The following is a 28,000-nucleotide window of genomic DNA, read 5'->3' on the forward strand; positions in this document are numbered from 1 at the left end:
GACGGGAACTTCATGACATCCTGTTTTTATGGTGGATTTGTGAGTGTATGTGTGTCAGAGAGAGAGAGTAAGAGCGAGAGCGAGAGAAAAACCCAGCCGTACTGTATGCAGAGAGGTGGGCAACAAGCCTCATCCGATGAAGGGCATCCGCATTCAGGCACTTAATGGTCTGTGCGACTGTCACCATAACTCATTAATACTTTTCTCTTAAGGCATCAATACGATTCAAGGCTAAAGGAAGTGTAGCGCCAGGAGGGACCAAAATATCTGACAGAATAATAAGTGACCTACATTTATGGCCTTATGTACGAGATGGGCTGCAGACATTCTTCCACAACTTGTCTCAAGTGTGGCTCGGGGGGATTTTAATTTCAGATTAGTCAGTGTTTAAGTCCTTTTATGCTGTCATTCTGGCCTCATTATCTAAGTGGGAGCTGTCACTGCCTTTAGCTAAGCTATTACTGAACGTAAAGGGGAACTGTACGAATCCCTCTCCCTGCCTGCTACTGGAAGTTGAATGGTTATCTGTAATTGCAGATACAGGGAGGTCCAAAGGTGAAGCGAGGGGGTGACATCGGGGATTTTTGGGCTCTGTGCGGGCGACTAACCCGTCAACCCCCGAAGATCATTAGAGGAGATCGCGCCGTTTCTCTGCGATCTGGTGCCGGCATGTCAGTCAAGCCCTCCGCTGTCATTTAATGACTCCATCTCCGCCTCCTCACTCAGTGCCCTCTGGGAAGCGCTGTCCTCTTCTGATAAGTGGCGGTGTGCCGAAAGACGGTCAGAAAAGACTGTTTAGCACGGGCCATTCTGCCTATGCTGACAAGGTGTTTAATGTTTTGTGATTAACCTCAGTCAGTGGCTGGACAGGATGAGTGGTTGGTTGCTGCACTTCCTTCCCCAATTATTGCTCTTTAAGGAGAGAGCGGCAGATTTATGGCCAGTGAGAGGAGTGCAGTATCCCAACAATTACGCTAGGTGCTGGAATTAAATTGACAATTTGTAATGTTAATCGCCTTAGCACTCCTGGATCCAGGGTGAAGCATAATCAGCAAGGCCGAAGCCCACAGGAAATCAATTCGTGCACTCCCTCTCTCTCTCTCTCTCTCCCTCTTTCTCTCTCTCTTTCACTCCTTTTCTTTTAAGTCCTCTCTACTACCTACTCCTCCTATTTCTGACTTTCTCCTGCTGGTTAAACTGTATTCTCTAACTCTCTTCCAGTCTCTCCATCTCACTTCGTTCTACACTTTTAGCTTTGTTTCTCATCAGTGCCCCCTCTCTCCTCCTCTCTCTCTTCAACGCGCTGACATCTTACTTGGCAGAGATTTCCATTACGTCTACGGAGTGGAACCATTTACCAGCGAATGGGGGTCAGCGTCCCTCTCCGGCTGAATGGAGGCTCGTCTCCCTGTTGAATCTTAGACTCTCCCAGCCCTCTCTCACCACTCTGGGCTCAAATTAAACTGATGACAAGTCTGAGCAGATGTTCACACCGTGGTCCATGTCCTCTCTCAAACATTTATATCCCTGTGGCCGCCTCTGCTCTGAGTCACGACCGCGGCAACCAACACCGCGACTCGAAGAGACATTCAGAGCTGTCACGGCACGCCATGCAAGTATCATAAAACGAGGTGTCCCGATCACAGGAATAGCACTTCAGAATCAAAGCACACAGAAAACAGTGATAAAGACCAGCATGCGACCTTGTCTTCAACCTCCCGAACATAACAACCGACGCTTCAAAAGCAATTAAAAAAAAAAAAAAAGAAAGAAAGTTGATTGTGTCAAAAAAACAAGTGGTAAGTCAAAGACTGTTCAGTGGATGAAAAGATCCCATTCACCGCTCTCACTCGCGGCAAATTTTATTGAAATGTAGCCACATTTCCATCAATGAGATATTTGATGAAGGTTGTAGGAGCACATCATCGTGTTGAATTTTCAGTAAAAAAAATTCCTGCAAGTGAGGGCCGTGTGCTAGACCTTTTGATTCATTTATTTGACTGTGCACAGGCTTTTGCACACCTCCAGGTAGGTGCAAACACCTTTTGTAATGCATTTTTTAAAGCAGACTTTTGCCACAACTTTTCTTCCTTTTTTGAACAAGGTCTTCCCAGATCTTTTTTTGGGGGGGGTTTTGTTTGTTTTCACTGCTTGAAGTAAATGACCACCTGACTTTCCTAAAAAAAAATCTCTCTATCTGGCTTTGCTGCAGAGACAAGCAAGGCCTAAACCTTTTACTTACCTTTGTAACGCCTCTCCTGTTCCCCAGAGTCCCAAAGAGCTAAAGAACTTGCTTCATATAGACGGAGGAATCTGGAGGGTGAGAATAATGTAGTTCAAGGTGAAGGTGAAAAAATGTTACTTAAAGCTGCAGTGGACGACATTTTTAGATAAAAATAGAAGTGTCTTTTCAGCCGAAGTCACACTTAGGCTGAAAAGACAACCTACAAGATGCCACAGCTTCATGCTATTTGCCCACATTACACTCAATCAGGTATAAACACCGGAAGGAAGTCATTTCTGCCCACAAGAAGTGACAAATTAAAACTTAAGAGTGAAAAGTAATCTCATTAACATTACATCTTTCATCTCTCTTGTTCTTTTGGTATAAACTGATATAAAGTGATAGCAGACTGGCTGTTCTGGTATACATGAGAGTGTTGTGTGCTGCGTATTAACATCTTGTCACAAGATTGCTGTGAATCTTCGCTGCCATTTGCTGCCACATGCAAAGTTGTGTTGTGCAGCTTCAAAAGGGAGATTTTTCACTTCTCCTACAACTGTATATCATTGCCTTGAGTCTAGGGAACGCATCTGTGAGGGTTTTTCGAGTGCAGTTTATTCTCTAGTGAGCATCTCCCACCTAAAGAGCTGCAGCACAGGATGCTTTGGGGGCGTTTCTAACACCCAGAGAGAGCTGGTGCTTTGGCTGGCCGGTAGTACTACAAGATCTGCTTGATTTATTCATTTCAGAGGCAGTTTGTTTTCTAAATACCCTCTTGCTTTTATCGCTATTCTCAGAAGTTGATATTCTCTTTTCTCCCTCCAACAGAGCATTCTGCTGTACTGTGACTACCAAGCCTCTACCTTGGATATGGACCAGCTGCCGTGCCGCAGGTTTGAGGCCATGGATCACTTCGCAAAGTGCTTCCTGATCCTGAGGCTGGAGGCCGGACAGGTGGAGGGGGATCTCCAGAGGGTCGAGGGGGACAGCAGGAGCTGGAGGGCGGTGCGCGTGGACTTGGTGTCGCCACCTATAGACCACTATGCCTTCGCTCTCCTGGGCTGGAGCGGCTCGAGGGTATGGGCAATTATGTACACCAGAAGTAGAGAGAAACTAATTAAAATTACTGTAGTTACTTAATTAAGTAGATTCTTTTGGTTCGATAAGAGAACACTTGAACGATCGCCATGGGTAACTTGGGTCATTGCAGTATCAAAACAATAATAGGAAATGAGAAAGAAAAACCATAAAAAGCACAAAAATGGGATTATAGCAAATTGGGCACAGTAATCATAACAAAACTGACAAGTACAGTGTAAAAGTACATTTTCTCTCCAGTAAAAAAAAAAAAAAAAAAAAAAATTCAAGCTGTGTCGATATGATGAAAAATGGAGAGTCTTTGACTAAAAATGGCCCATCAAATTATTTCCAAGCTCAGATCACAGCAAACATGATAACCGGTTAATGTTGTTTTGACAGTTGTTAAAATTTTTACGAGTGCCTCTTTGTGAACTTGAATTGTTTTCTCGCCTGGTTCTGCTTTTCAAACTTGAGTAATATTTCACTGAAGTCGGCAGCTTAGACAGGCACAATTCACCACCTGCAGTATCTACCATGAAAATCAATATTAACAACCTACATGGAGTAATATACTGTACAGGTGTACAATAACTTCTAAAAATATCAGTAATATCTGATATCAAAAAACCTCTGCGGCTTATGACATGGGAATAATGTGAATCCAAGAAGATGGAATGCAATAAAAGAGTCACTATTTCCTTTCAATGCCATGAAAACAGACAAGTAAACAGATATTTGGCTTCAGACTATTGATTCTGCTCTTCCACAGCAGTTTGAGAGAGACCTGAGGAGGTTTGCTCGACTGGAGAGGAAGATGCTTCTGGACAACCATGCCCTGTACGACTTAACCAAGGTAGTCAATGCATCATTAGATACACAGCAAACAGAACTGATTCCTCACTCCTGCATTTGGCAAAACAAAAGGTAACAAAAGCTTTACCTTGACGATAAAACGCCATAACTATAAATCTCTTCATTGAGCTTTTGTGATAGATCCTGCTTTTTTTTGGAGCCAGGTTGGTAGTGTGGGATAGAGGCCATTTGGCTCTGCTGTGGCCCCTCTTTGCCGGTGCAGTGGGTGTATTTTTTACATAAAATATTGGCCCGTGCAGCTTTAAGCGGTGGACTGAATAAGCCAGCGTGCATTTTGCTTCCACGGTTGCATTCTGCTAGTCAGCCGTTCACTCACAGTTCAAACTTGGCGGAAATGATGACAAGTGCCTGCCTGTGACCACCTCTTCCACTAAATAAATAATTTACACCTAAAATATATAAGATAATAAGCCCCAGTTTATCTTGAGTCACTGCCACTGAGCCTCCTAAAATGATAAGTTCCTCTTCAGTTCATCTTTGAAACAACACCGTTTCCAAGCAGGGATAGAGGTGGAGAGAGAGAGAGAGAGAGAGAGAGAGAGAGAGAGAAAGTCAGAAAGACAGAGAGATATTGACAAAGAGAGACAGGGAGAGAGTGAGAGAGTAGTGAGTGAGGGCAAAGGCAATCTGATCGGTGTTTTTGTACAGAGCGTGCTATCAGGTGGGATTTGCTACAAAGTCTAGCCTCCGGAGTCTGTGCTTATGAATCTGGATGGTGAATTACCGCCAAGCCCTGGCCCTCAAAGGTTATTGGAGGGATTATGGGCCGGCATGTCAGAATGCCCCAGCAGGGAAAACGTAGACAAATTATCTCAAATTATTCCATGCAATATGTGTTTCCGCTCTGAGTGAGCAGAAACCAGATACTAGTGCGAGAACAACATTTTTAATTATAGCAGCTGCTTAGTGAGAGAGGTGGGCAGGGATGGCAGGCTAAAGCAGTGCACACACACACACACATGAACACACACACACACACACACACGCACACAAGCACATGCACAATCTGTACAAGAGTGCACCGGAGCAAGCTGAGTGAATAAAATCCATCTAACCGTTTCAGTATATGAAGGCAGAGGCGTGTTAAAGTGAACTTAATTGTGTTGGGAAGCGCCGGGTTCATTTATACATTTCCAAAATGAAATAAATTGCATCTACGCTTTTCCCTACACTAAAGGCATACAATAAAGTAGTGAAAATCAACTTATGGCATATCACATTAGATTTAATAGCCAATTAACTCTTTTTTTTCCCGTCCACACTGTAGGATTTAATCAGGTTTTGTTTAGCAACACCTTGCCTTTGTTTGAATAATGAATATTATTGGCCTGTCTTCAGCGAGGATAATGGGTGGGTGTATGTTCATCTAGACGTGACATATTGGCAGCTGAAGCGCTTTAGTGTTTATAGTGTTAGACAATACTAAGCCTTCCGTTTTGATGAGCTGTCATTAATAGTAACTTAAAAAAAAAAAATACATCAATCATGACACATGGTTTCTCTTAACCATGCTGCAGATGTTAAAATCAGCTCTGACATTAAGTTTGACATGCTCTTCTATAGGACCAGACACTGAAGCTAAGTTGATTGACAGCCCTAATTTTCTGATTCTCCATGGGAGGAGCGACATATTGGCCAAAAAATGATGTTTGACTATTCTGTCTGATGATTTGCTTTTTTTTTTTTTTTTTTTTTTTTTTTTTTACATATAGCTGTAGACAAAAGAAAAAACAGACAAGCTACTTGCAGTTTTTATTGTCAATCGCAGCCATTAGAAGTTTTAATGCTGTACATCACCTAAAAGTGCACAATCTCTCTCAAACGCTGAACATGCACAACCCTCTGACTTACAGTCTTTAAAAAGTGAGATATGGAAACATCACTACTTTGAAAACCCAATTGCCTCGGCGTAAACTTTAAAAAGAATGACACGGCTCTTTGTCTGAGGGATTCAATTATTCAGCGCAGAAGAAGTTTATAGTACTGACAAACCGACAGAAGTTTCAGGGAACCATCAATCTCTGTGACAGGCGGCGTCCAAGTCCGTGTTTATCTTATCCCTGCGACCATTCATCGCATCCTGTAAGGCATCCGATCTCATTTCCATGCGCAGGGCCTTCCGAGTCGTGAGGAGAGCGGGACAAGGGTGTTAGGCACATCACCGCACAGATCGACAGGGGAGACACCCTGTCACCGCAATATCCCCGGCTCACTCTCCCTTGGGACGGAGGTCAAAGTCCCGGGATCACTGGGTGGCAGCTTCCTGACAGATATTATACACAACCAGCCAACTCAGATGGTGTTTATTCAAATACAAGGGCAGAGCCACGCTTGCTGACAGTGCAGCCATCCGTGCACTGGTGTGGACAGGGGAAACCGCGCTCGCTGCAAAAAATATCAATCTTAACAAGTCATTTGGTCCCATGTTCTGGTAAATCCTGTTTTTCACCGAGTGAAAAAAAATCTGCCAGTTGGATGAGATAATACTTGTTCCTATTGCTAATCAGTGTATTTCCATACATTTCTTGAATAAAGTGTCATTTTCTTGACACCAGTGAGCCTCATTCTGCCTTGTTTTAACATACACCAAATGGACAAAAGTATTAGGACACACCCGTAAATCAGTGAATCCAGGTGTTTCATTCAGTCTCATTGCCACAGGTGGATAAAATCCAGCAGCTAGCCATGCAGTCCGCCTTTACAAACATTTGTGACATAATGGCTCATTCTAAAGAGCTCACTGAACTCCAGCGTGGTGCTGTAATAGTCATGTAATAGGATGCCACCGGTGCAACAAGTCAGCTGGTGAAGTTTCTTCCCTCCTAGATATTCCACCATCAGCTGAAAGTGGGATTATTACAAACCCATAGCTTAGTGCTGGGCTTGTTTTTCTGGGGTCGGCCGCGGCCCCTCAGTTCCGGTGAAGGGAAATCTTAATGCTTCAGCTCACCGAGACATTTTGGACAATTCTCCAGCTTTGTGGGACCAGTTTGGGAAAGGCCCTTTTCTGTTCCAGCATGACTGAGCTCCAGTGCACAGAGCAGCTCCATAAAGGCATGGCTGGCTGAGTTTGGTGTGGAAGAACTTGAGCGGCCCGCACAGAGCCCCGACCTCAACCCCATCCAACACCTTTGGGATGAACTAGAACAGAGATTGTGAGCCGGGCCCTCTGCTCCAACATCAGTATCTGATCTCACAAATGCTTTTCTGGATGAATGGACAAAAACTCCCACAGACACACTCCAAAATCTGGTAGAAAACCTTCCCAGAAGAGTGGAAGCTGTTCTCGCTGCAAAGAGGGACCAACTCCATATTAATGCCTCTGGTTTTAGAATCGGATGTCATAAAGGCTCCTGTAGGTGTAATGTGTAGGTGGTCCAATACTTTTGTCCATATAGTGTATTTATACTTGGTCCCTGACAAATTCCTGAAGCACATGAAACTGCGGTAAGAGGTAGGATCATCTCTTCCCACTGGCAGATTTTTTCACTTGTTTCAAGATAAACAAGATTTTGACATTGAATATGAGATGAGGTTCATGTCCACGTGGTCTTTTCTGAGTTAATGCAAGTACATGGTTAATAACTTCCAATTCATATCCAGGATTTTGCAGAAAATCAAATCAAATCAAATCACCAAAGAACTTGTTTGTATGGGCAGCTGATGATATAAAGCTTCTTACAAATGAGTACAAATTGTCAAAATAGTGGAGAAAGTTATTGCAGCTATGTGAGCTCAATGTCTCTGCTCAGAGCATAGGGTCACTCTGGAGAAAGTTTTCTAAACATTACATTAGCAGTGACCTAAAACACCATTTTTGTGTTGACAGAAGGTCAAGAAAGGCAAATAAATGGTTTCCATGTGAGCCTAAATGTCTTATTAAGATTGAGATTGCTGAAACATACACAAAACACATTTCAACAGAAGCCCTGCATGTTTGCCAGAGTTTGATGAAGTAGTAAGGTTTGCCAAATACCATAAAGAGAATGAACAAAAAGAGAATAGATTCTTATCCGTAACACATTATGAATGAGGAAATAAGGAGGAAGATATTCCATTACATACAGCCACCACAATAACTATCCAGCATGAGGTAATTTACAGTAGATAACCATCGGCCAGTTCCAGCTTTAACTGTGTTGTGAAACCCGCCTTTGAGCAAGCTATTTATGACCACACACACACACACAGTTGCGCACACACTCACTCACTTTAGCAGTGCCATTACTTTCCAGGCTAGTTTCAAGGTCGGTAGATAGCTTAACAGGGTACATTCAGACAGAATCACTCAACAGTGTGACCCGTTTTTCATTCCCCGGTCCACATCACAGCCATAATTAACGTAATGAAGATCAATTAACTGTCCCAGTGTCTGTGCGCCGCCACTGCCTTCACACAACGCTGACTGTTCCCTCTGTTCGCTCTCGCTTTGCTTTGGGCAGGAAGGAGGAGTGGTCCCTTTTGTCCAGACTCACTGCCGGGCCCTTCATTAATTGGCCCGACGTATGGCTGAGGATGGCTCGATAATGACACTTTCATCTTTCCGCGGCTGTTCTAATTGGCCGGCCGTTTTCGAGAGAGTCAGCGCTCCTCGTCTGACTGGTGTCCGAGAAACAGTGGAGCGATGAGGACAGCGGTGTCTGATTAGAGGGGAGACATCTCAACTGAGGACCAAAGGCGGTCATTTAGAGGACTTTAATCTTGTCATGTGGGCTTCAAAGTGGCTCTCGACGGATACAAGCTGGTCTCTGTCTTATTATAAAATGCTTAAAAAAAGATTAGAGGGCTAAACTCAAGCTAATGATCTCCTCCCAATTAAGGACAGGCTCAGGGGGAATCACTACTTTCACCATCACTGTGAGTTCCTACTGTCACGTACAGGCGCGATGACTTAGGGCTCGTTAACACCAGGCATCTCTGAAGCAGATTATTTGACCTTCTGACAGATAACGCCTTCAGCTCGGCTGGTGCGGCCAGGTGAGAACAATGCCAAGAGTTTCAGTCTTTTTTCTCAACCGACGGCAGCAAATGACCACAAAACAACAAAGGTTTGATGGCTATGAGCAGAGAGGTGCTGACGTCTGCTGCTCAGCTGTTAGTCATGCTTAGAAAGCCCAGAATAACAAAATGAATCAAAGGCCAGATGAGACGAAATGACTCAGTATATGAGATGAGGAGCACCTGTCTCCCAACCGCTTGAAGGAAAGCGCAAAAATACTCAAGTATCATCATGCTTAGCTAAAGTTACACAGACTCACATACAATTTCTTTTGACTCATCCCTACTTATCTAAACTGGGCCTCAGCAAAAAAAAAACAAAACAAAACAAAAAAACAACTCCATCTAAGCAAGCCATTTAGTCTTAAATTCGGTCTTAAAATCTTGTTTTTTTTTGTAAAACAACAGAGGGATGTGATAATCCCATTTGTTTTTCAGTACAGTTTAATTTGTCACGGGAGTTAATCTGGATCTTGATTCAAAAAAATTCTGGAAAAAAGTTGATTAGCCTTGGACACAAGTGGAGTTCTCTCGTCCCACTGGAAGATTTTTTAATTTCTCTTAAGAAAAACAAAATTTTAAGACTGAATATTTGACGAATTAACTTGTAAAGATGGATATTTTCTGCAGCGTATGATGACAGGTTACCAAATCAAGCTACCTGTGAGTCTTACTCATTTTTTTTTTTTTTTTAAATTAAGTTATTTATTTTTTGGCCAAGCCTGGTTCACTTGGAGCCTAATTGTGCAGTTAAACACACCAAACATAAAAATACAATACAGACAGAATTCCCTTTATTGGACCACAGAAAACAAACTCATAGCCCTCCGCTTCTTACAATAAATGACATCTACGCTTCCTCTTCCTCTAAAAACACGCTGTTGACTTGTGACGCCACAGGAGAGACTAAATTGACATACTGGACGTGCAAACCGGCCACACCAACCTCTGATTAGCTGGTAGTCGTTGCTTTCGGTTAAGGTGAGGGTTAGTGCACTGCAAAAACTCAAAATCTTACCAAGATTGTTTGTCTTATTTCAAGTCAAAAATGTCTTATTACTAGTCAAAATATCTCATTACACTTAAAATAAGACATTATTTTAAGTGTCATTTTTTTTTTTTTTTTTTTTTTTGCTTGAAACAAGTGAAAATTTGCTTGTTTCATTGGCAAAATTTGTTTCTTGTTTCTAGCTAATTTTCACTTATTTCAAGTGAATTTTCACTTTTTCCACTGGCAAATTTTGCCAATGAAACAAGCAAATATTCACTTGTTTCAACTGAATTTTCACTTGAAACAAGTGAAAATTGTCTAAAAACAATTTACTTCTGAGGTGATCATGTCTTATTTTAAGTGTAATGAGATATTTTGAGTAGAAATAAGACATTTTTGACTTGAAATAAGACAAATAATCTTGGTAAGATTTTGCGTTTTTGCAGTGTGTTGGTTTAGTGTTAGTTTTAGCCGACCAGAAGCACAGTAGGGGCGGGTCTTCCTGCAACATGCACGTCCAGTATGTCAATTTAGTGTCATCATCATTATCTTGCTGCTACAGCTGAATTTAAACTGGAGTTTAGGCTTCAGAGTCCAGATGGAGGGGGGTTTATTGTTCAGCGTTTTGAGACAGAAAGAGAGAGAGCGGTGTGTGTTGGGCGAGTGGACCGAGAGAGAGGGGGTTGAGCCTGTGTGTGTGTGTCCTCTGCTGTAAGTCTGAAGGTTTGTGATAATTAATATGTGTGGTGGGCTTGATGAATGAGGACAGGTGGAGGATTTCATCATGCCCAGACAGACTGACTCCCTCCCCAGGCAGGAGGGATCCATGACCTGCCCAACACCTCGCAAAACACACCCCTCTATAGTATGTGCGAAAGGATCTACCCTTGAAATTCACTCGGTGTGTATGTGTGTGTGAACACCCAGTGGTGCAGCTCAGGGAGCAGACAAAAGCCCACCTGATATAAATATGTTCATGTAAATGCAGTTCACACCTGGACGTGTGTGTTCTCGCGTCATATGCATGCCTTTACATACCGTGTACATACAGTATGTTACACGCTGCATGTGTGTGTGTGTGTGTGTGTGTGTGTGTGTATCAGTATGTGTCCCTCTCTCCAGGGGTAATTACTCTATGTCATGTGTAGGAGTGTGATTAATGAGGTTGTGGTCAAAAGGCTGTGAGCATGGATGTCCTGGCTTTGGTCCTGGAGCACAGTTACTGATATGAGAGGGCCATTCATATTCGCCTCCTACCTAAGCAACATTTATATTCACCCACCTGACACTCTCATGACTCTACACGCCACTGCAAGGTGGACCTCAGCCTGGCAATTACTAACATTTGTGAAATTAGAAAGCATGGGCTTTAGCGTATATGTGATATCAGTTATTAATTGCATACAGGGGCGACGCCATGAACTTTTGGCCCCATGAAAAAAAATACATATATATTTACTCGATGATGGTTTAATGATTTTATATTAGTTTTTACCTATTTTTTTGGGACCCTGTCAGGCAAGGGCCCTTGGAATTGCCCTAACTTTTCCCCCATATACGCCGCCCCTGATTGCATACGATGTGATAAACAACTACACAGCTCTATCTTTGAATTAAATAACTAAAAAAAAAAACTACTAGACTATTAAAAACAAAAATTAAAAATTGGTAGGCGTCTGAGTGTATTCAAACAGTTGTACATTTTGCTGATTACATTTTAGTCCACAAAGAATGTATTTAGATTTTGGAGCAGTAGTGTCGTTATACAATTAATTAACGAATAACATAAAATAAATCCACAAAATAAAATAACAAGGTGGGTAAAATATGACGTCTTGTCAGTGATCAAAATAATGCAAGCAGTCACTAAAATTAATTTCATTTTGAAGAAAGAATTAATTAATGCTTTTTAGTAGTAAAATAAATAAATAAATAAATAAACAGATAACCTATACATATACCCACATAAAATAAACCCAAATAAAATAAAATAAAATGATAACAAGGTGGGTAAAATATGACATCCCACAGTGATCATAATAATGCAGCCAGGCTGAAATTAATTTCACTTTGAAGAAAGTATTAATTAATGCTTTTATTCTTTATAATGCTACATCCTCAGAAATTTCAAATTAAGATCCTTAGTTGATTTAAGTGGTACTACCAATGTAAAAGTCTGGTGTTTTTTTTTTTTTGTTTTTTTTTTTTTTTTTTGTTTGTTTGTTTGTTTGTTTTTTTTTTTCCCTGGGCAAAAAGGAGCTGTGACACACACTGTACACAAACTTGTGTCACGGTACATTAAAGGAGCACAATACTGACATCTTGAAAAAAAAAAAAAAAAAAACACACATTACTGGATGAACATTATTCCGCTGATTGCTCAGTCCCTCAGTTGTTCCTTGTCAAACATAAAGCAATTACACTGTAAGTGATGACAGAGCGGAGACGGTCCTCTGTTGTCCATGATGTACACCGGCTCCTGCCTTTGTGCTTATCCACCAAGGTAAAAAAAAAAAAAAAAAAAAAAAAAAAAAAAAAAGCAGAATTTAATGCGAAGCTCGTTGTCAAATTACAACACCGTGGATGGAGAGCGCTCACAGCTCTTTCTTTCGGTCCCCCCACTTCCTCCCCCGCCCCTCCTCCCCCCAGCCTCTGGGCAGCGGATGAGTGGACAATAACAGGGCAATTGCACTGGGCTTTGGGGAGCGGTGTCTCTGAGCGCTCCCTGGCTGGCGTGGCGAGGCGCCGTGTTTGCGGTGAGGACGGGAGCCGCCTGGCCAAAGAGCCCTTCTCGGCGAGGAGAGGAAGGGGAGGAGAGGTTTAATTTAGCGGATGGTGGCACAGGGACCCTCAGGGTGTCAACACACTGCACACTCACTTGTATGCACGTGCACACACACACACCTGAGTGTAGATTGTGACAGACAAGTGAGCCGAGGAGGGTGGGGTCTCTGTCCTCTAGCATCCCGGTGGCGGGCTGGTAGGGCTGGGAAACTTTCTGTCGCGTTTATAAATGGAATGATGAGTGGAGGCGGGGGCGGTTGTTCACTTACCGTTCGCATTTGCAAACGTTTCTTCTCGACCTTGGTGCCACGTCTGTTCTTATGAATTTTAATTAACGGCAGCTAGATGAATAGACTTGGTGTGGCTCCGTTTGACAAAGGAGGGTAGCGCGCGTTGTGATATTTTTCAAGGTCAAAGTGCCTCCGTTTCATTCAGTGGCAAGTGTGTGGCTAGCTTTCAACCCATATTAATTGATTCATATTAACAGCAACGGCGGCAGCCACGGAGGCATCTTTTTTTACTGGTGATGACAAGAGGAAAAGGGGGCTTCAACTTGCAAGATCACAAAGAAAATGAAAGAAAGGAAATACCTGGGAAAGCAAGATTCAAGGACCATGTTGCTATATTTTTTTTGCATATTTTAGCACATTTTCTAAATTGCATGCATTTTATAGTACTACTGACAACCATTTACCACCACTTTTTAGATTTGTAAATATTTTAGTCCCTGTTCTTCTTGTTCAGTTGATGTCCATATTTGCTTATCATTTTCTTCAATACTGGGTTGTCTGTAATGTTGTTTGGCAGCTGGTTTAGAAATCCTGGACATCATGTGAACACACACACAGACACACACACACACACACACACACACACACACACACACACACACACCGTATTTGTAGACTATTAGAGTCCATTTGGACATTAAACTCAAACACCACTCGCTGATAATGCAACTTGGACAAAAAATAAACCTGGGCAAGCTGTTCAGTGTAATGAATTACTCATCTCCAGCAAATTTTTAGGCTGATTTTAGTACCTCACTGAAATGAACAGAAATGAATGGCTGCCATGGGAAAACACCTTCAAGCACCTAGAACATTATACATTGGAAAATGGTCGATGGTAACGTAAAGTATAGGTGAATTTGCAGTAAATGGGCCAAAACCTGCAAAAACAAGGAGCACATAGACACATACGCACGCACAGTCCCACACACACACACACACACACAAACATGCATGAATGCTCACTGATGCACCAACACGCGTTCTGTGTTTTCTTGAAGTGTTAAGAGATAACGTTGAGAATTTTCCACACTACAAGTGAGAATTACAGACTGACACCACTCTGCCTCTGATTATAAAACAACGCATGCTTGATCCCAGATACGTGCCACTTCATTACCATTTCTGTTGAAGTCTTTAGCTGACACTCTTAACCCGGAGCTATTTACAGTAAGTACGGCAATAGAAGACGTTTAAATTCTCACCGTACAACGCCAACATTTCAAGCAACCAATAGCGGGGAGTGCAAAGGGTCAGTGTACTAAAATAACACACGCACCCGATTCTCCCGTGCCCTCTGAGTATTTTTGTACGGCACAATAGTGAAGTGCCGTGCATTGGTGAAGCAATAAGAGCCAGAGGGATTTTTTCCCCCTTGTCTTACATGGGTGTAAATGATATGTAGCATTTCATTAAGCGCGCTAAGTGGATTAGAAGTTGAATCATCGTCACTGTTTATTATTGTTGTGGAAGTGGAGCATTCCAGGAACATTACACTGGTAATTGGTACACTGGGTGTTCTATTTTCAGAAACAAAAATTGATTTGAAGTTTTTTTTTTTTTTTTCTTCCCTCTAGGCTTCCTCTGTTTATGGATGGTCTATTTCATTATAGCTGTGTGTGTGTGTGTGTGTGTGTGCTGTGTATTTGATTTTGCACCCACTGCCGGATTGTGCTCTCTTTTCCTTTTAACCCATATTTAGCCTCAAAAGTCGACTAAGAATGCAGTTCTGTTTAGTACAAAGACGAGGCAGACTAGTTGCAGGGAGCGGTTAAACACTCCTGGGACCTTGCCTGGTACAGCTGTCTTCTTGACCCCATTTACACCTGGTGTTAAAACGCAATTTGTACCTGCATATCTTATCTAGATAAGCAAAAAACGCATGTGAAGGCGAGGTTTAAATGCACACAGCAAGCGTTGCGATGGGAATGTGATGAGATGTGCCAGACCTCCAGTAGTGAGCAGATCTCCGCCGCAGTCAGCCGGATGTAAATGCAATTTGTACAGTGTGTTTATACTAGTGAGAAACTCTCTGCCCACGGGGTAGGAAAGTCATCACGTCACGTAGAAATGTCATCACCATGGGTAGAAACGTCATCGGGCGCAGGTGGAGACATTATTGTCACAGCGGGGAGAACTGTTATCGCTGCGGGTGGAAACATCATCTCCGCGGGGGGAAACGTCATCACCATTGTGGGGTGGCAAGAAATGAGCAGGCGAAATCGCAGGTGAGGCGGCGTGACTTCCTGCGAGAGGCGGCGCCCTCCTATATAGGGTGCAGCTGAACTTCACTTCTGGTGACCTTACATTTGACATCTTTGGGTTTGTTGCCGGTTCCTGAACCTTTCACCTGCTTTGCACTGTGCAACAAACAAACAAACAAAAAAACAGGGATCTGGTCAATTCAGATGCAATCCAGATGAGAGTACATGCATATCAAGTGTAACTGTGTAGATAATTATTAATTATTGGGATGCTGATCTTGTTTTTCTTGAAAAAAACAAACCAAAAACCTGCCAGTGGGATGACATAATCCCACTGGCAGACTTGCTTCCAGAATTTTCTTTATCCTAGTGGGCTGCTCTGCCTTATTCCTACCTTGTTTCAACATATTTCTACATATTCCCTGAAACAACTTGAACTGTATTGGGAACATTTGGGATTATCTCATCCCACTGGCGTTTTTTTTTTTTTTTTTCAGCTGTTTTAAGAAAAAACAAGATTATTCAGACTGAATATGAGACTAAATGGCTTGCTAAGATGGAGATTTTTTTTTTGTAGTAGTAGTAGTAGTAGTGGACAGCAGGTGCAGCTGCAGATCACAATTTAATTTATCACAGATTAGTTTGTAAAGATGAGGGGAACAGCTCATTTACTTTGCCAAAACCGATTTTTCAAACCTTGCCCTGGAACCTTATTCCCTTCTATTTCACTGTCACTCACTCACTGTGTCTTACACCCACACAAACACACTCATGCCCCGCTCAACCTCTAAACACATTGGAAACCTGGCTAAGTCACTTAGCGTTGCACTTTGGCCTGCTTGTTATCGCTGATTGATACTCATTTGCTGCCTCCTGAATCCAATCTGTGTGCAGCTGCTATAATCAGGATCTCCTCCACTGGGCTGGAATGTCTCTGTTGACTCTCCGTCCATGTCAATGCAGTGGCCATGCAACAGGTCTGTCTGTCTTCCTGCGTTTATACTGATTAAAAACGCCGTTCTCCTGTGAAGGAACTGCCACTCAGCATTACAAAGACAGGAGGCTGCTGGTTCACCATAAAAGCTTGCACACATTTTCATTTTTGCTGCCAGTCAAGAAGAGTTCAAGGAATTTTTCATTTCAGGGATTTGCTTTGATCACACCGGTTTGGACATTTTCCTCTGGTGTGTCCCTGAGTTGGTCTTGAAAGGCTGTGACTGTAAGAGGGAAGACGAGTGGAATTATTGCAGACAGGTAAATCAGCGCGGATATATGATGGATTATCCAGTGCCAGCATTCATTGAGTGTAACATGCATAAATAAGGTGTTTGCTGCAATGACATCTCTTTCAGGTTTCTCACTCTAACCCTTTTCGGCCACTTCCGAGCCACGATATGTGCTGAACTTCCTTGTTTGGAGAGAAAACTGCACGAAGTTGGCAATTTAAGAATTAGCTTATCTGCAACAAGCCACATGTGCAGAGATTTCCACTCAAGAGATTTTCTATATTGCTAGGATCCACCTCTAATTTTTTTTTAGATAGCACTGATCCACTAAGTAGACTGTATTTCAGTAATATCTCAACTTTTTTCTTTTTGAGAAAAGATTGGCAAAGAGGATAAAGTTTAATTGAAATACTTTTAACCAGGAAATGTGTTAACTCATACATTTCCTGAGCACATAAATCCCAAATAATTAGCCTCCACAAGTTGAAACACTGAAATCAATTGTTCCAAATGACAAACATGTAAAAGGCGGATAAATATTGGCCATCGTGCATCTTTCAGTGTGATGGACAAATCATTACTCCATCGTATGATTTCATGTGTGGAAATTTATAGGAATTCTGACTTTGTCCTCCCCGTCTCCTTGAACAAGAAGGTTGTCCTCGCCACCCGCCCAAGTAATGACACCCCTCCTGACAGGTGAACAATGCAAATATGGACATTCATTTCAGGCCACAATTGCCATGCGATTGGGTTGCTCAAAATGGAGGTCAGAGAAACAATTAAGGGGTTTTAATGGAAATGATGGGGGAATGTGAACTGAGAGGGGCTGGTGCACAGTGTGCTACAGAGCCTGGTGTCGAGTAATTCCACTACAATGTCCTGATACTGAAATAGTGATTTACTGGTTAATAGACGTTATTCCACCCACATTTTCACCTAAATATATCAAAACGCTGGTGTACATTTGTTGTTTGCTTTTATAATGATATAGGTATTTCACAAAGCAAATTAGTATGATCTTCTGAAATCTTGTTTATCATTAGTACCCACCAACATGCGTGATGGAATCATATTCTTAAACCTAAAATTGACGTTTTCTTTCACATATTCAAATCTGCAGGATATATAATCATTTCCACATATATCTTACTAACTGTCTAATCCTGCTTTGTGAAATACCCCCTGATCTGTAGGTTATTTTAAATTATGGTGGATTAACAAAATTCAAAATGGTAGTTTTTCCATTGTCAAATCTGTTGTTAAAACAGTGAATATGCACAGAAATTAAATGGAAAAGAAAACAGAACAAGTTAATTTACCATTGAAGACAAATGGATGTTGTAAAACACTGTTGGTACACAAGACCAGTGTGTTTTGGCAGGAGGCCTTCATCGGGATTCATCAGTAAATGAGGAAGAAGAAGAAGGATGGATCTTGAACTTTCCAACTTTCCTGTACGACCAATTCATATTTTTACCAGTTAGAAAAGAGCTCATATCTCAAAGTTTGTTTTCTAGGAATAAGCAATAAAACATGCTACAAAAAGACCACATATACAATACCATCCATCTGGGTAGAGAGATAATAAATATAAAACAAACCAGAGCATTAAAACCTATCAAAAATCACTCACATTAAACTTTTGTTGAAATTCAAAATGCCTCTTTCCTCCCCTCTCCATAAATTAGATGGTGAATTAAATAATAGTGATTGTGATTAAATTCCAGGTTTTATCTTGAAGACACACTGGAGCTTCAAATGGCAGGAAAAAAAGTTTGAAAAAACTGAACTTTAATGACCAGAATTCCTGTAACATGACAGTAAGTTGCACATTGCATATCGCTGTATACTAATGCCACAATAAAAAGCAATAGTTTTCAATAATTGTAACAAATCATTTATCCTACTGTCATCAGCAGAAGGACACTTGATTCGAGAAAATTATTGAAACAAGCTGATTACCACTGGAAAAACCACCTCTAGCAGATTTTTTCCCCTCTTATTTCAAGAAAAACAAAACTTGAGCACTGAATTTGAGGCTGAATTGGATATTTTGTGGATAGGTTTCATAGTGAAAGGAGAGTCTGTACCTGAATGCAGCGTTTCATTTGGGCCAAAAGGACAAATCTAAAGCGCCTCAGTTGATGGGACACACTTTTCTGCTGCAGCTTTAATTTGCGATCCAGGCTGAGACGATGAATGTACAGTAGTTTAGCTTTAGGTTGTTGTCCTGTGATGGCACAGCACTTAACACATTGCCACAGACTTCATGTGGGAATGTGCTAAGAGACGGCGTTGAGTCATGACCAGATGAGGGGAAGAGAAAGGCAGACAGACGCACATGCAGGGAGACGGAGTGAGAGAGTGAATGAGTAGAATGCTGATTTTGGGTAATTATCTCCGTTACAAAACCGTTTTTCTGGACTTGTTGATTTTGTTTCCATTCCCATAGTTCCTGATGAGGCTGTATCAGCAAGCTGGTGATCTAATCAGTCTTCGCAGCGGGCCGACATCAATTATTATCAATAATAAATCATATTGACAGCTATCGCCTCACAGAAGGGGCGTAACGACAGACTGTGGGATATGGAGAAACCTGCTGAAAAATACACTCAACGCAAGAGGGGAATAAAGGGGAAAAAAAGAAGCGTGATGGACACAGATAGGAGACGGAATATATTATAAGAGAAGTACATTCAGAATAATTACTTCCTATACTGAGGTGAATAATATCTGCTCACCTCCTTGAGTTTTGCCGCCCCCTCTCTCCCCCTTGTCAGTGTCGCCCCCTCCACCGTCGCCACCTCACCCTCCTTATCCTCCGCCTCCCCAGCCTCCCATCCACCCACATCGTGTCTATTATCACCTGCCTTTGCCTCATGGGAGAAAAAAAAACTGAGAAAAAGGGGAACGGTGGGGGTGAGAGGTGATTATAGATTGTACTGAGTCTGTGTTTTGCATATGTACAAAAATGGAATTCAATAGCAGGCTATTATACTCCAAAATCTGCAACCTACTTTTTGTGGAATTAGTTTTAAAGAGAGGAAATGAGTTGGCTGTCTGAACTTGGCAGAAGGAGGGAGAGGACAAAGAGACAGGGGGAGGATAATGAGAGAGATGGGGATGTGTATGAGGGAAGCCGGAGCCGGGGGTGAGGGGAAGCACTGCAGGTGGGGGGCTGGGCTGAACCAGGGTGTCTGCTCACTCAGGAGACAGATCCTGCTCCATTATTGATGAAAGTGAATGGCAGAGGGTTTCAGCGAAGGCCCAGCGTTGGGCCGTGTCTGCCTGTCATGTAACATTAATTGACACGGCCCTTGCGGTGGCACAGGCACCCATCCATCCGTGGCTCCCATTTCAGTTTGGCCCATGATTTATTTACAGGGACACTAGACTGAACAATCATTGAGGTGGTTCAGCGCAATCCTGTGGTCTCCGGGATTAACCTCCTGCCTCTTTGTGCTGCCGCGGTCCCACACTTGTGCCTTATAAATGGCATGAGTGATGTCGCCGGTGAAAGGAAAAAAGTCCAGCAAAAAGTCTGGGTACAAGTCATGCAATAGCAATACCTGCAATTGTCAAAGCACAATATGCAGAGTACACACAACCATAATGGACATGCTTCCAGTGTGAATGCATTTCTGACTTTAGACGGGTTATTGCATCTTCCTGAGGGCAGTTTTATGACTTTATGAATATATACATGCTAGTTGTCTATGCTCTTTCCCCAATAATTTTATTGGCCATGTTTATAATTCTAGATAGTCTATTTTTGTTCTCAGACCCCAGGTGCCCATACCATGCGCACATATTACAAGTAAAAACACTCTCAGCAAGACTTCTATAAACAATCTCTTGCTTATATTGTATGAATCCAACTCCCTGATTAGATACAGGTGCTGCATTGCTTTTTTTTTTTTTTTTTTTTTTTTTAAATGTATTCTGTGTTGGCTGTAAAACTTCCCACCAAAGTCCCATCAAAAAGGTTCCTAAATATTTAAACTCCTCTACTGCTTCAGTACCTGATCATTAATCAGAGCAGGTGGAAAATAATGGCAGGTATTTTGGTGACTCATAATAACAAGCTCCTTAGTCTTGCGTTTCTTAATAAAGCGCTGTGATGTGAACAGGAAAACAGAGAATTTCAGAAACGCTTATGTGTGATTGTCATGTGATCGCACTCAGGTTGGGGCCAACATCCAAAATGACTTGTACTCATTAGTTATTTTGAGTTCAACTTCAACTAACAGGCGAATGCATCTGTGACAACACGTTGGTAAATACCCTGTGATGTCATGACCGTCCCATAAGTCACAGGTCAGGAGCGTTCGCATGCCCGCCCTGTGTTTTGTGGAGCGTGTGAGTCTGGATGGGAAACTTTCCGAAAATGACCTAGTGTGGACAGAAAGTAAATGAGACAAAGAAAGAGCACATTTATAGCAAAATGCCTGGGGGAGCCGTTGCAGGTTATTGAACCTGGACAACCACAGTCTGTTGGCCACTGAGCTGCAAAGCTGGTGGTTTCAGTACCTCATTAAATGGCACACTGACAATAGTTATTAAAGTAATAATCTACAATTTTTTTCATTGGAGTGAATGTCAGTTGATACCGTACAATATTGATTGAGCCTATAGGCGAATACTGAAAGCTTTTACACGTGTTTCTCTGGACACCTGTGAGGGGAGTGAAGTGTTTTTTGTTTACAGAAGCAACAGCAGTTTGTATGGAATAAATAAATGAAGAAGGAAAAAAAAATATAAGAAGATGCAGCGTACACACTGAATGGCTTTATTACAGTATGTCTGAGCAGTGTGTACACTGAGTGCAAAACACCAAAGCAGTGATGCCAATTATCAGATTTGTGTTATTCACCTAATGTACAAGCTACACAGGACTTTGCCTTGGCGATACAGCACAGTGAAGACAGACAGAAATAAGTAAAAGACAAAAAGTTAAGAAGTTCAGCACAGAATAATATACAAGTTTGGCGGTCAGGGGGTGAGGTGGTAGCTGGGATGGTGTATTGAGCAGAGTGATGGCCTTAGGGGAAAAAAAAAATGTTCAGGTGTCTGAGGTCCTGGTGCTGATGGAGAAAACCTGCGGCTGTGTGGAAGCCTCCTGAAGAGGTAGTGAGCACGGTGTGATGGATCCACCGCTATATGCCGCCAAAGTTGAGAAAAACAAGCATCCCGTGGATTATCACTGTAATGATGGGAGTTAAATCAGCAGTCTCCTGGTCCCGAGCCTGCTTTTCTAACCTTCAGGCTGTCACCGCCCCTTATCCTCCCACTATCTTACTAATGCAGCTGACTTGGAGCTCCAGCGATGTTGTGATGAATCAAATGAGTCAGACGTGTCTCGCTTGTATCAGTAAGAGAACGTGCCATGAAAATTCCCAAAGAAAGCTCGTATTTTGCCAATGTGCTATTTTAATTGAGCAGAATGGGAGTGCTGAGGCAGCAGCATCCGATCACACTGTCTGTTGCAGGAAGCAAATTGGTCATGCAAAACCAGCTCCTCTTCAACAAACCAATTAATTATTTATGGGCTTCAGTGGAGCAGAGAAAGTTAATTTATTGTTATCATTAGAAGAGCGTTCTGTTTGGGTCCATACGAGGGAGAGCCAGGCTACAATTACGGGCTCAGAAGATAAGAAAGAACTTCATACGACTGCAGCAGCAGTTCTCATACTTCACTGAAGTTCAAAGATACTTCAAAACTTCAGAGCTCAACTTTGCTGTTGCATGTGCTCGTAACTGAAAATGAAAGTCAACGCGACAAATAAGCAGCCTGTAGAACCAAACCAGTGGATCACGATAGCATGAACCAGTCTTTATTAGAGTTATTAGAGTATTTCTTTGAGTTTGTTAAACTTAACTGACTCATGTGGAGAGCGGGCTAAAGTTAGTCAACCTGACTTAAATTGGACGCATGTACATTTACCCACAATTAATGCAAGTCACCCTGGCTGTAGTTATATTATTTTTAATTATTTTAATTTTTTTGCTTCTTGCTTAGGACTTTTTGGCCTGTTGGCCGTGCAGTCGTGGTCGAATCAGTTTCATTTGTAAGCTATTGGCTATCAGTGTAAACAAAAGCATAATTTGCTCAAATTTAATCAAATTTAATCCAACAGTGTCCGAGATATCGAGTGTGAAGTTTAGGGCCTGGCTGTGGTGCTGTGGTGGGCCAAACAGTTTTATAGTTGGAAAAATGCTCAGAAAAGCATGTGACAGATGGACAGATGGACAGACAGGTGGAGGAACAGTACAACAGTGTAGGTCCAAAAAAAAAAAAAATCCTCCACTAATAAGTCATGTAGCTGCCATCCAAACTAAACCATGGTTTTGTTTATATTTCTTGTTTATTTGTATTGTCTGTGTGGGAATCTGACAATCACTAATGATACTAGACGCCATTAGAAGAGTGATTTCGAAGTAATAAACACTGCAGAATTACAATATATCATAATTCTGAATAACCTGTTTTTTCCCCTACGCTAACAGGTATCATAACATCCTGTGTCATAAACTGTCATTGGTTCATGCCAATGACAGCGATATGCAAATGGAGCAGTGTCAATGGTCTACTTTCGCAAGATTACGTGACGACAGTGAAGAGCATTCAACTTTTATTATATTTCCTGCAAGCCCTTCCCTGTATCTGTTCATTACCTTTGGGCACCCTAATCAACTAAATAACTTTAATTTGCAAATGTTTACTCCTCCACAGGAGCAAAGAGGCATAACACGAGGGACGTCAAGTGAAGATCCCATTGTTTATGATTAGGGGTTGATTATTTGGTACACGTCTGCCTCTCTGCCCAGTGGAAGGGCTGATTAGCAAGCCAGGGAAGGATAGGTAATGACGATGGTGCTCAGCTCAATAGCTGTTTTATAGGCAGTGGTGCTTTATGATGCTTGCACTAATTGCCGGTGTGATTAGTGAGGTGTCTGTGCCCTCTCTGGTTGCTCTGGCTGTCCTGTGAACTGAGCTCTTGCAGACCGGAGCACAGGGGACGTGTGGGTGTGTGGTGGATCGTTTCAGGAGGAAGACACAGGGGCATAATCGACTTCCCACTTTTTCTGCCCCTGTCAGCCCTTTCCTGTGTGCTGCAATAAAGATAAATTAACTTAGCGGCAATCAAAAGATTTTTTTTTCCAGACCTCTTGGCAATAATGCAATCTATTTTCAACTGTCAGTGAGGGGAAGAAAGCCCAAACAAAGAAAGGAGACTGGGAACATTACTCATCTAATGGCTGATTTGATAGCTGGAGATTTTGGTGAAAAAGAACAAAAGATGTATGTGTGTGCCTTCTGTCTGGCGGTGATAAAATTGTACAGTGGGTACTTTATATAGAGGTGGATTTCCTCAAAGAAATAAGTATTTTGTTTGTACCATTAGTCGAATGAACATTGTGCATTTTGAAAATAATGGTTTGAACACTTGGAGGCCTTGGTATTGTCTTGTCATTGAGTCTGACCTGAATACTTGCGTCCTTGAGACGAACTTGCTGCTGCTGCTGTGGTCGAGCAGACAGTGAATATTGAAAGTGAGACTACACTCTCACAGAGGTCGCCCGACCATCGCTCTCATGTTCAGATAGATTTCCCTAAGAGTGAGCTCGCGCAGGTGAATTTGCATGGATCCCAAGTTGTGTTTGCATACTTATGCATATGACCTTTCGCTTGGTTCTGTTAATAGACTCTTTTCCGTCTCACAGTGTTCATCTATCTATCTGTTTTTCTATCTATCTATCTAAGGTTTTGTGCTGCTTTCCTCCTTACCACTGCTACCGCTACTGTTAGGATTTTAGAGCATCGACTTAGCTATTCACAATAACTTTTCAATAGTAATGAAGTATAAAAACCAATAGTTTGCTTTTTAAAGCTGTTTTTTTTAATACACTGCAATGTTTTGTAGCCATAAACACAGGCTTTTATAAACATAACCATTAAAAAAAAACAGCAATGGACAATTATGAATAGGAAATATCTCCTACTGAACTTTGTAGTATGCAAGTATGAAACGCATAAATGCTGGGGGACACAAAACCGTCAATTATAAACTGAAGAAACGTCTTTGAGAATCCAAATATGTTTCCTCTTCCTTATTCCGAACAGTCAATTATAACTCCAGCCCTTGAAAACAGTTTCCAAAGCTGCTTTAATATGTTTTTTTTCACTGCAGCATAATAACATATTCAGAAAAGTTTGTGCTTGTTTGGGTGGATGCTGAACTCGGACACCTCCTGGTTGTTGTTGTCCGTAAAATGCTTACTGGAGAGGACTGTGTATCTACCCAGGTTATTCTCTCTATTTCTCTCTCTCTCTCTCTCTGTGTGTCGCTCGCTCCCTCCCTCCCTCGCTCGCTCGCTCGCTCTCTCTTTGATCTGTTGGCACAGTCGAGCTGGCGTTGGGCAGGCAGCCATGTCCATCAGCTCCATCCATCAAGCAGTGGGCCGGGTGGCAGAGAGAGGATGACGGGCAGCAGAGAAGGGGCAGATGTTTTGCAGGAACTGATATGTGTTCACGTCCACGAGGGATGTCATTATGCAGCGGACAGAGAAACATGCAGCTGATTAGCAGCTTATTAAGTCAAGGACACTGGCTGACAGTAACACACACCACTTCCATTCTGGCCTCTGGCGCTGACGGAGCTGCTGCGGCTTGCCAGTCACTAAGAAGTCGAGTGCCGGTGCCTCAGACGTTTCCCGGTGCGGCTCAGATAAAGTCCGTTTCTAATTAACAGGCACCGTGTGCGCAAAGACTAAGCTCCTTGTTACCACAAAGCTGGGGGAAGGAACGAATAAACGTTGCTTTTGCCATTCCTAGTACGGTTTTCCTGTGAATGCCTACGGGGCAAAACTCAGAGGTACATAAGGTTTGTGGATTTATCTTCCAGAGAGTCCACAGTGGCTTGTGCTAAGTAAATAAAGCACAGTTTTTCCCACAGGGCATGTAGGGATTGTAGGAACTGAGGAGAGTGGACACTGCAGCAGAAAGCAGGCTTTAGCCCTGATCCGGGACGGTGGCTAAATTGGTAGCGTTAAGTGAATCTCATCTGCCCTGTGTTTTTCCCCGTTAGCTGGATCTCTGGAGTGTTCCTCAGATTCCCATGGCCAATAAGCTCGGCTGTGTGTTGCTAGAGATGTGGACTTAATACAAATCTCATCTGCCTGACTCCACCGCCGTCCAGCCGGCTTTCTCTTGCTTTCTATCTTTCTATTTTGCGTTCTTTCAGCCTTCCTCCCTTCCACTTCATCATCCGTCTCCATGGAATATACAGCTTGCCACTTCACCGGTTGCAGCAACATGTGTGTGCATTTCATGTGTTTTGCTCTCAGTGGCTGTAGCAGTCAAAGTGCTCAGGGGACTGAGTGCATAAAATAAAAAAAAAAAGTGGAAAAAGTGGCAACTTCTTAACAGGCTCTTTGAAAGTTTCAGTCTACTGTAAATGTGCAGCCACATCTGACTTCAATCCACCGATTTAGGTAGAGTAGGTAAGCTAAACTTTCTGATGGGCTCTAAGCTAATAACAAGAGCATATTCAGCAGGAGCTATACAGTACAAATGTACTGCATGAGCCATGTATTCATGTCTCACAACTGACTGTGGACCAGGCTTTTTTTTTTCTGTTTGCACTGACATTTGTGTGCTGGCGGAGGAGGGTGATGACGAGCCTGGCTGCAAGAATTGCTCACGGGCCCAAACCTATATTAATTAAGGGGGCAAATCATTAAAGCTAAGCTATCCAACGTTTTCATGCATGATGACATCATCACTTAACCAGTTAATTGGTATGCTAAATCATCGAGTTACTGTATCAAACATTTACTGGGTGGAGTGGTAAAAAGAAGGACACAAGGCAAAAAACAAAAACAGCTAAATATATTTTAATATCATTTGGTACAACTGCTGAATACAGCTTGAGAAACATTAACAACATGCTAACATTAACCACCACAAAATGTTGCCTTGGCTCAACTCGACCTTGACGAGCCCTAAGATCAGCAGATCAAACATCAGCAAATGTGAACTCTGACCTTTGCACACTCACGCGTTTGATGCAAAAGTATTTCATTGTTGGATACGAATGATGGGTTTTGAACCGATGGAGGGCAGGAGTGGACTGACTCTGCATATTCATCAGGAAATGTAAACCTTGCACGCGAGACACATTTTTAAAAGCCGATCTTAATCTTAACCCTCCTAGAGACCGAGTAAGTAGAATTTAAAGAGGAGGTCTGATGTGGACTCTTCTGCAGTGTGTGCCTAAAAAACCCACTTGTCATTTGCATCATAAATAACAAGCTCGTATGGGGTGAGACATGCCTTAAAGTGCTTTTTCTCCTCCTTGCTGCTTACCAGTTGCGCTCAGTTATCTCTGCCTTTGGCTGGCAGTGGAAGCCTATGTGCTCTTGGTTTTTCTCCCATCTCTTTGCTGCATGTCAGGTCCAGTTTAGCACTTGAAGGCAGGATGTGTCAGAATCACAGCCCACTCTCTCTCAAGGCTTTCTCGCTCCCAAGGTGAGTCAGGCCTCGTCACCACTCCTATAGAGACATAACCCGTCACATGGCGCTGGTAGACGGCCAGCAGTTAATAGCCCTGTCGTGATTTGTCAAGGAAAATACTTGTCTCCTGAAGAGTGCATTCACTTAGAGCAAGGTTAGAGTATTGGTGGAGGGGAGGTGGACAGTCAAGTGTAAATCAGTGCACTCGTGGCATGTTGAGGCTTGGCACAAACTGGGTAAATAAAACCTGAAATTAATATTAACAGCTTGCAGTGCAGCTTGTACCGTAAACACAGACGCATCATTAATTGTGAATCTTCCTCCTTGTCAGAGTTGAAAATATGTCTTAATATATCTGCACTAATGTCACCAAGACAAATTTTCCTGCATGTATTATTCTTGGCGGATTGCGATTCTGATTGAGACTAGCCTGCCAGCTGTATTTCCTGAATCGTGTTACTGACTTTCTGTTTGTTTGTCCTCTTTCTAGAAAGAGTTCCTGGAAGCTAAGACTGAAAAGGACATCTTTGCCCATCTGGGTCTTGAGTACATCGAGCCTTGGCAGAGAAATGCGTAGGCCTCCATTCCTCCCTGGCTGGATGATGCCCTGCATGTACATTAGCGTTTATCCCATCTGCTTCCCTTTCTGCAGCTCTCCTGTGATTCGATTTCAAAGAGCTTTTGATTTCTGTAGAGCTCTGTGTTGTTGTTATTGTTTTTGTTGCTGCATGGATCGCGCGCTGGTGCATGATTCATGATTCTGCCTATTCATTGTTGTCTGTTAGCAAGTAAACGCTCTCTCCTATAGCAT

At 42.4% G+C, this 28,000-nt stretch overlaps 1 protein-coding gene and 1 long non-coding RNA gene across 2 annotated transcripts in view; both read left to right on the forward strand.

The window, feature by feature from the left end:
• dntt (deoxynucleotidyltransferase, terminal) overlaps positions 1-6,515 on the forward strand; it is a 45,056-nt gene extending 38,541 nt beyond the window's left edge. Inside the window, exons 9-11 of the mRNA XM_030071133.1 lie at positions 3,053-3,301; positions 4,074-4,157; positions 6,291-6,515. Of these exons, the coding sequence (XP_029926993.1) occupies positions 3,053-3,301; positions 4,074-4,157; positions 6,291-6,515 (558 nt within the window). The remainder of the gene's footprint in view (positions 1-3,052; positions 3,302-4,073; positions 4,158-6,290) is intronic.
• A 9,850-nt stretch (positions 6,516-16,365) lies between these two features.
• LOC115372623 (uncharacterized) lies at positions 16,366-27,999 on the forward strand. The gene is made up of 2 exons (XR_003929463.1): positions 16,366-16,698; positions 27,680-27,999. It is a non-coding gene; the product is annotated as an uncharacterized LOC115372623 (long non-coding RNA).
• Position 28,000: the final 1 nt, after the last annotated feature.

The sequence above is a fragment of the Myripristis murdjan genome, chromosome 15, assembly GCF_902150065.1.
Source record: "Myripristis murdjan chromosome 15, fMyrMur1.1, whole genome shotgun sequence".
NCBI lineage: Eukaryota > Metazoa > Chordata > Actinopteri > Holocentriformes > Holocentridae > Myripristis > Myripristis murdjan.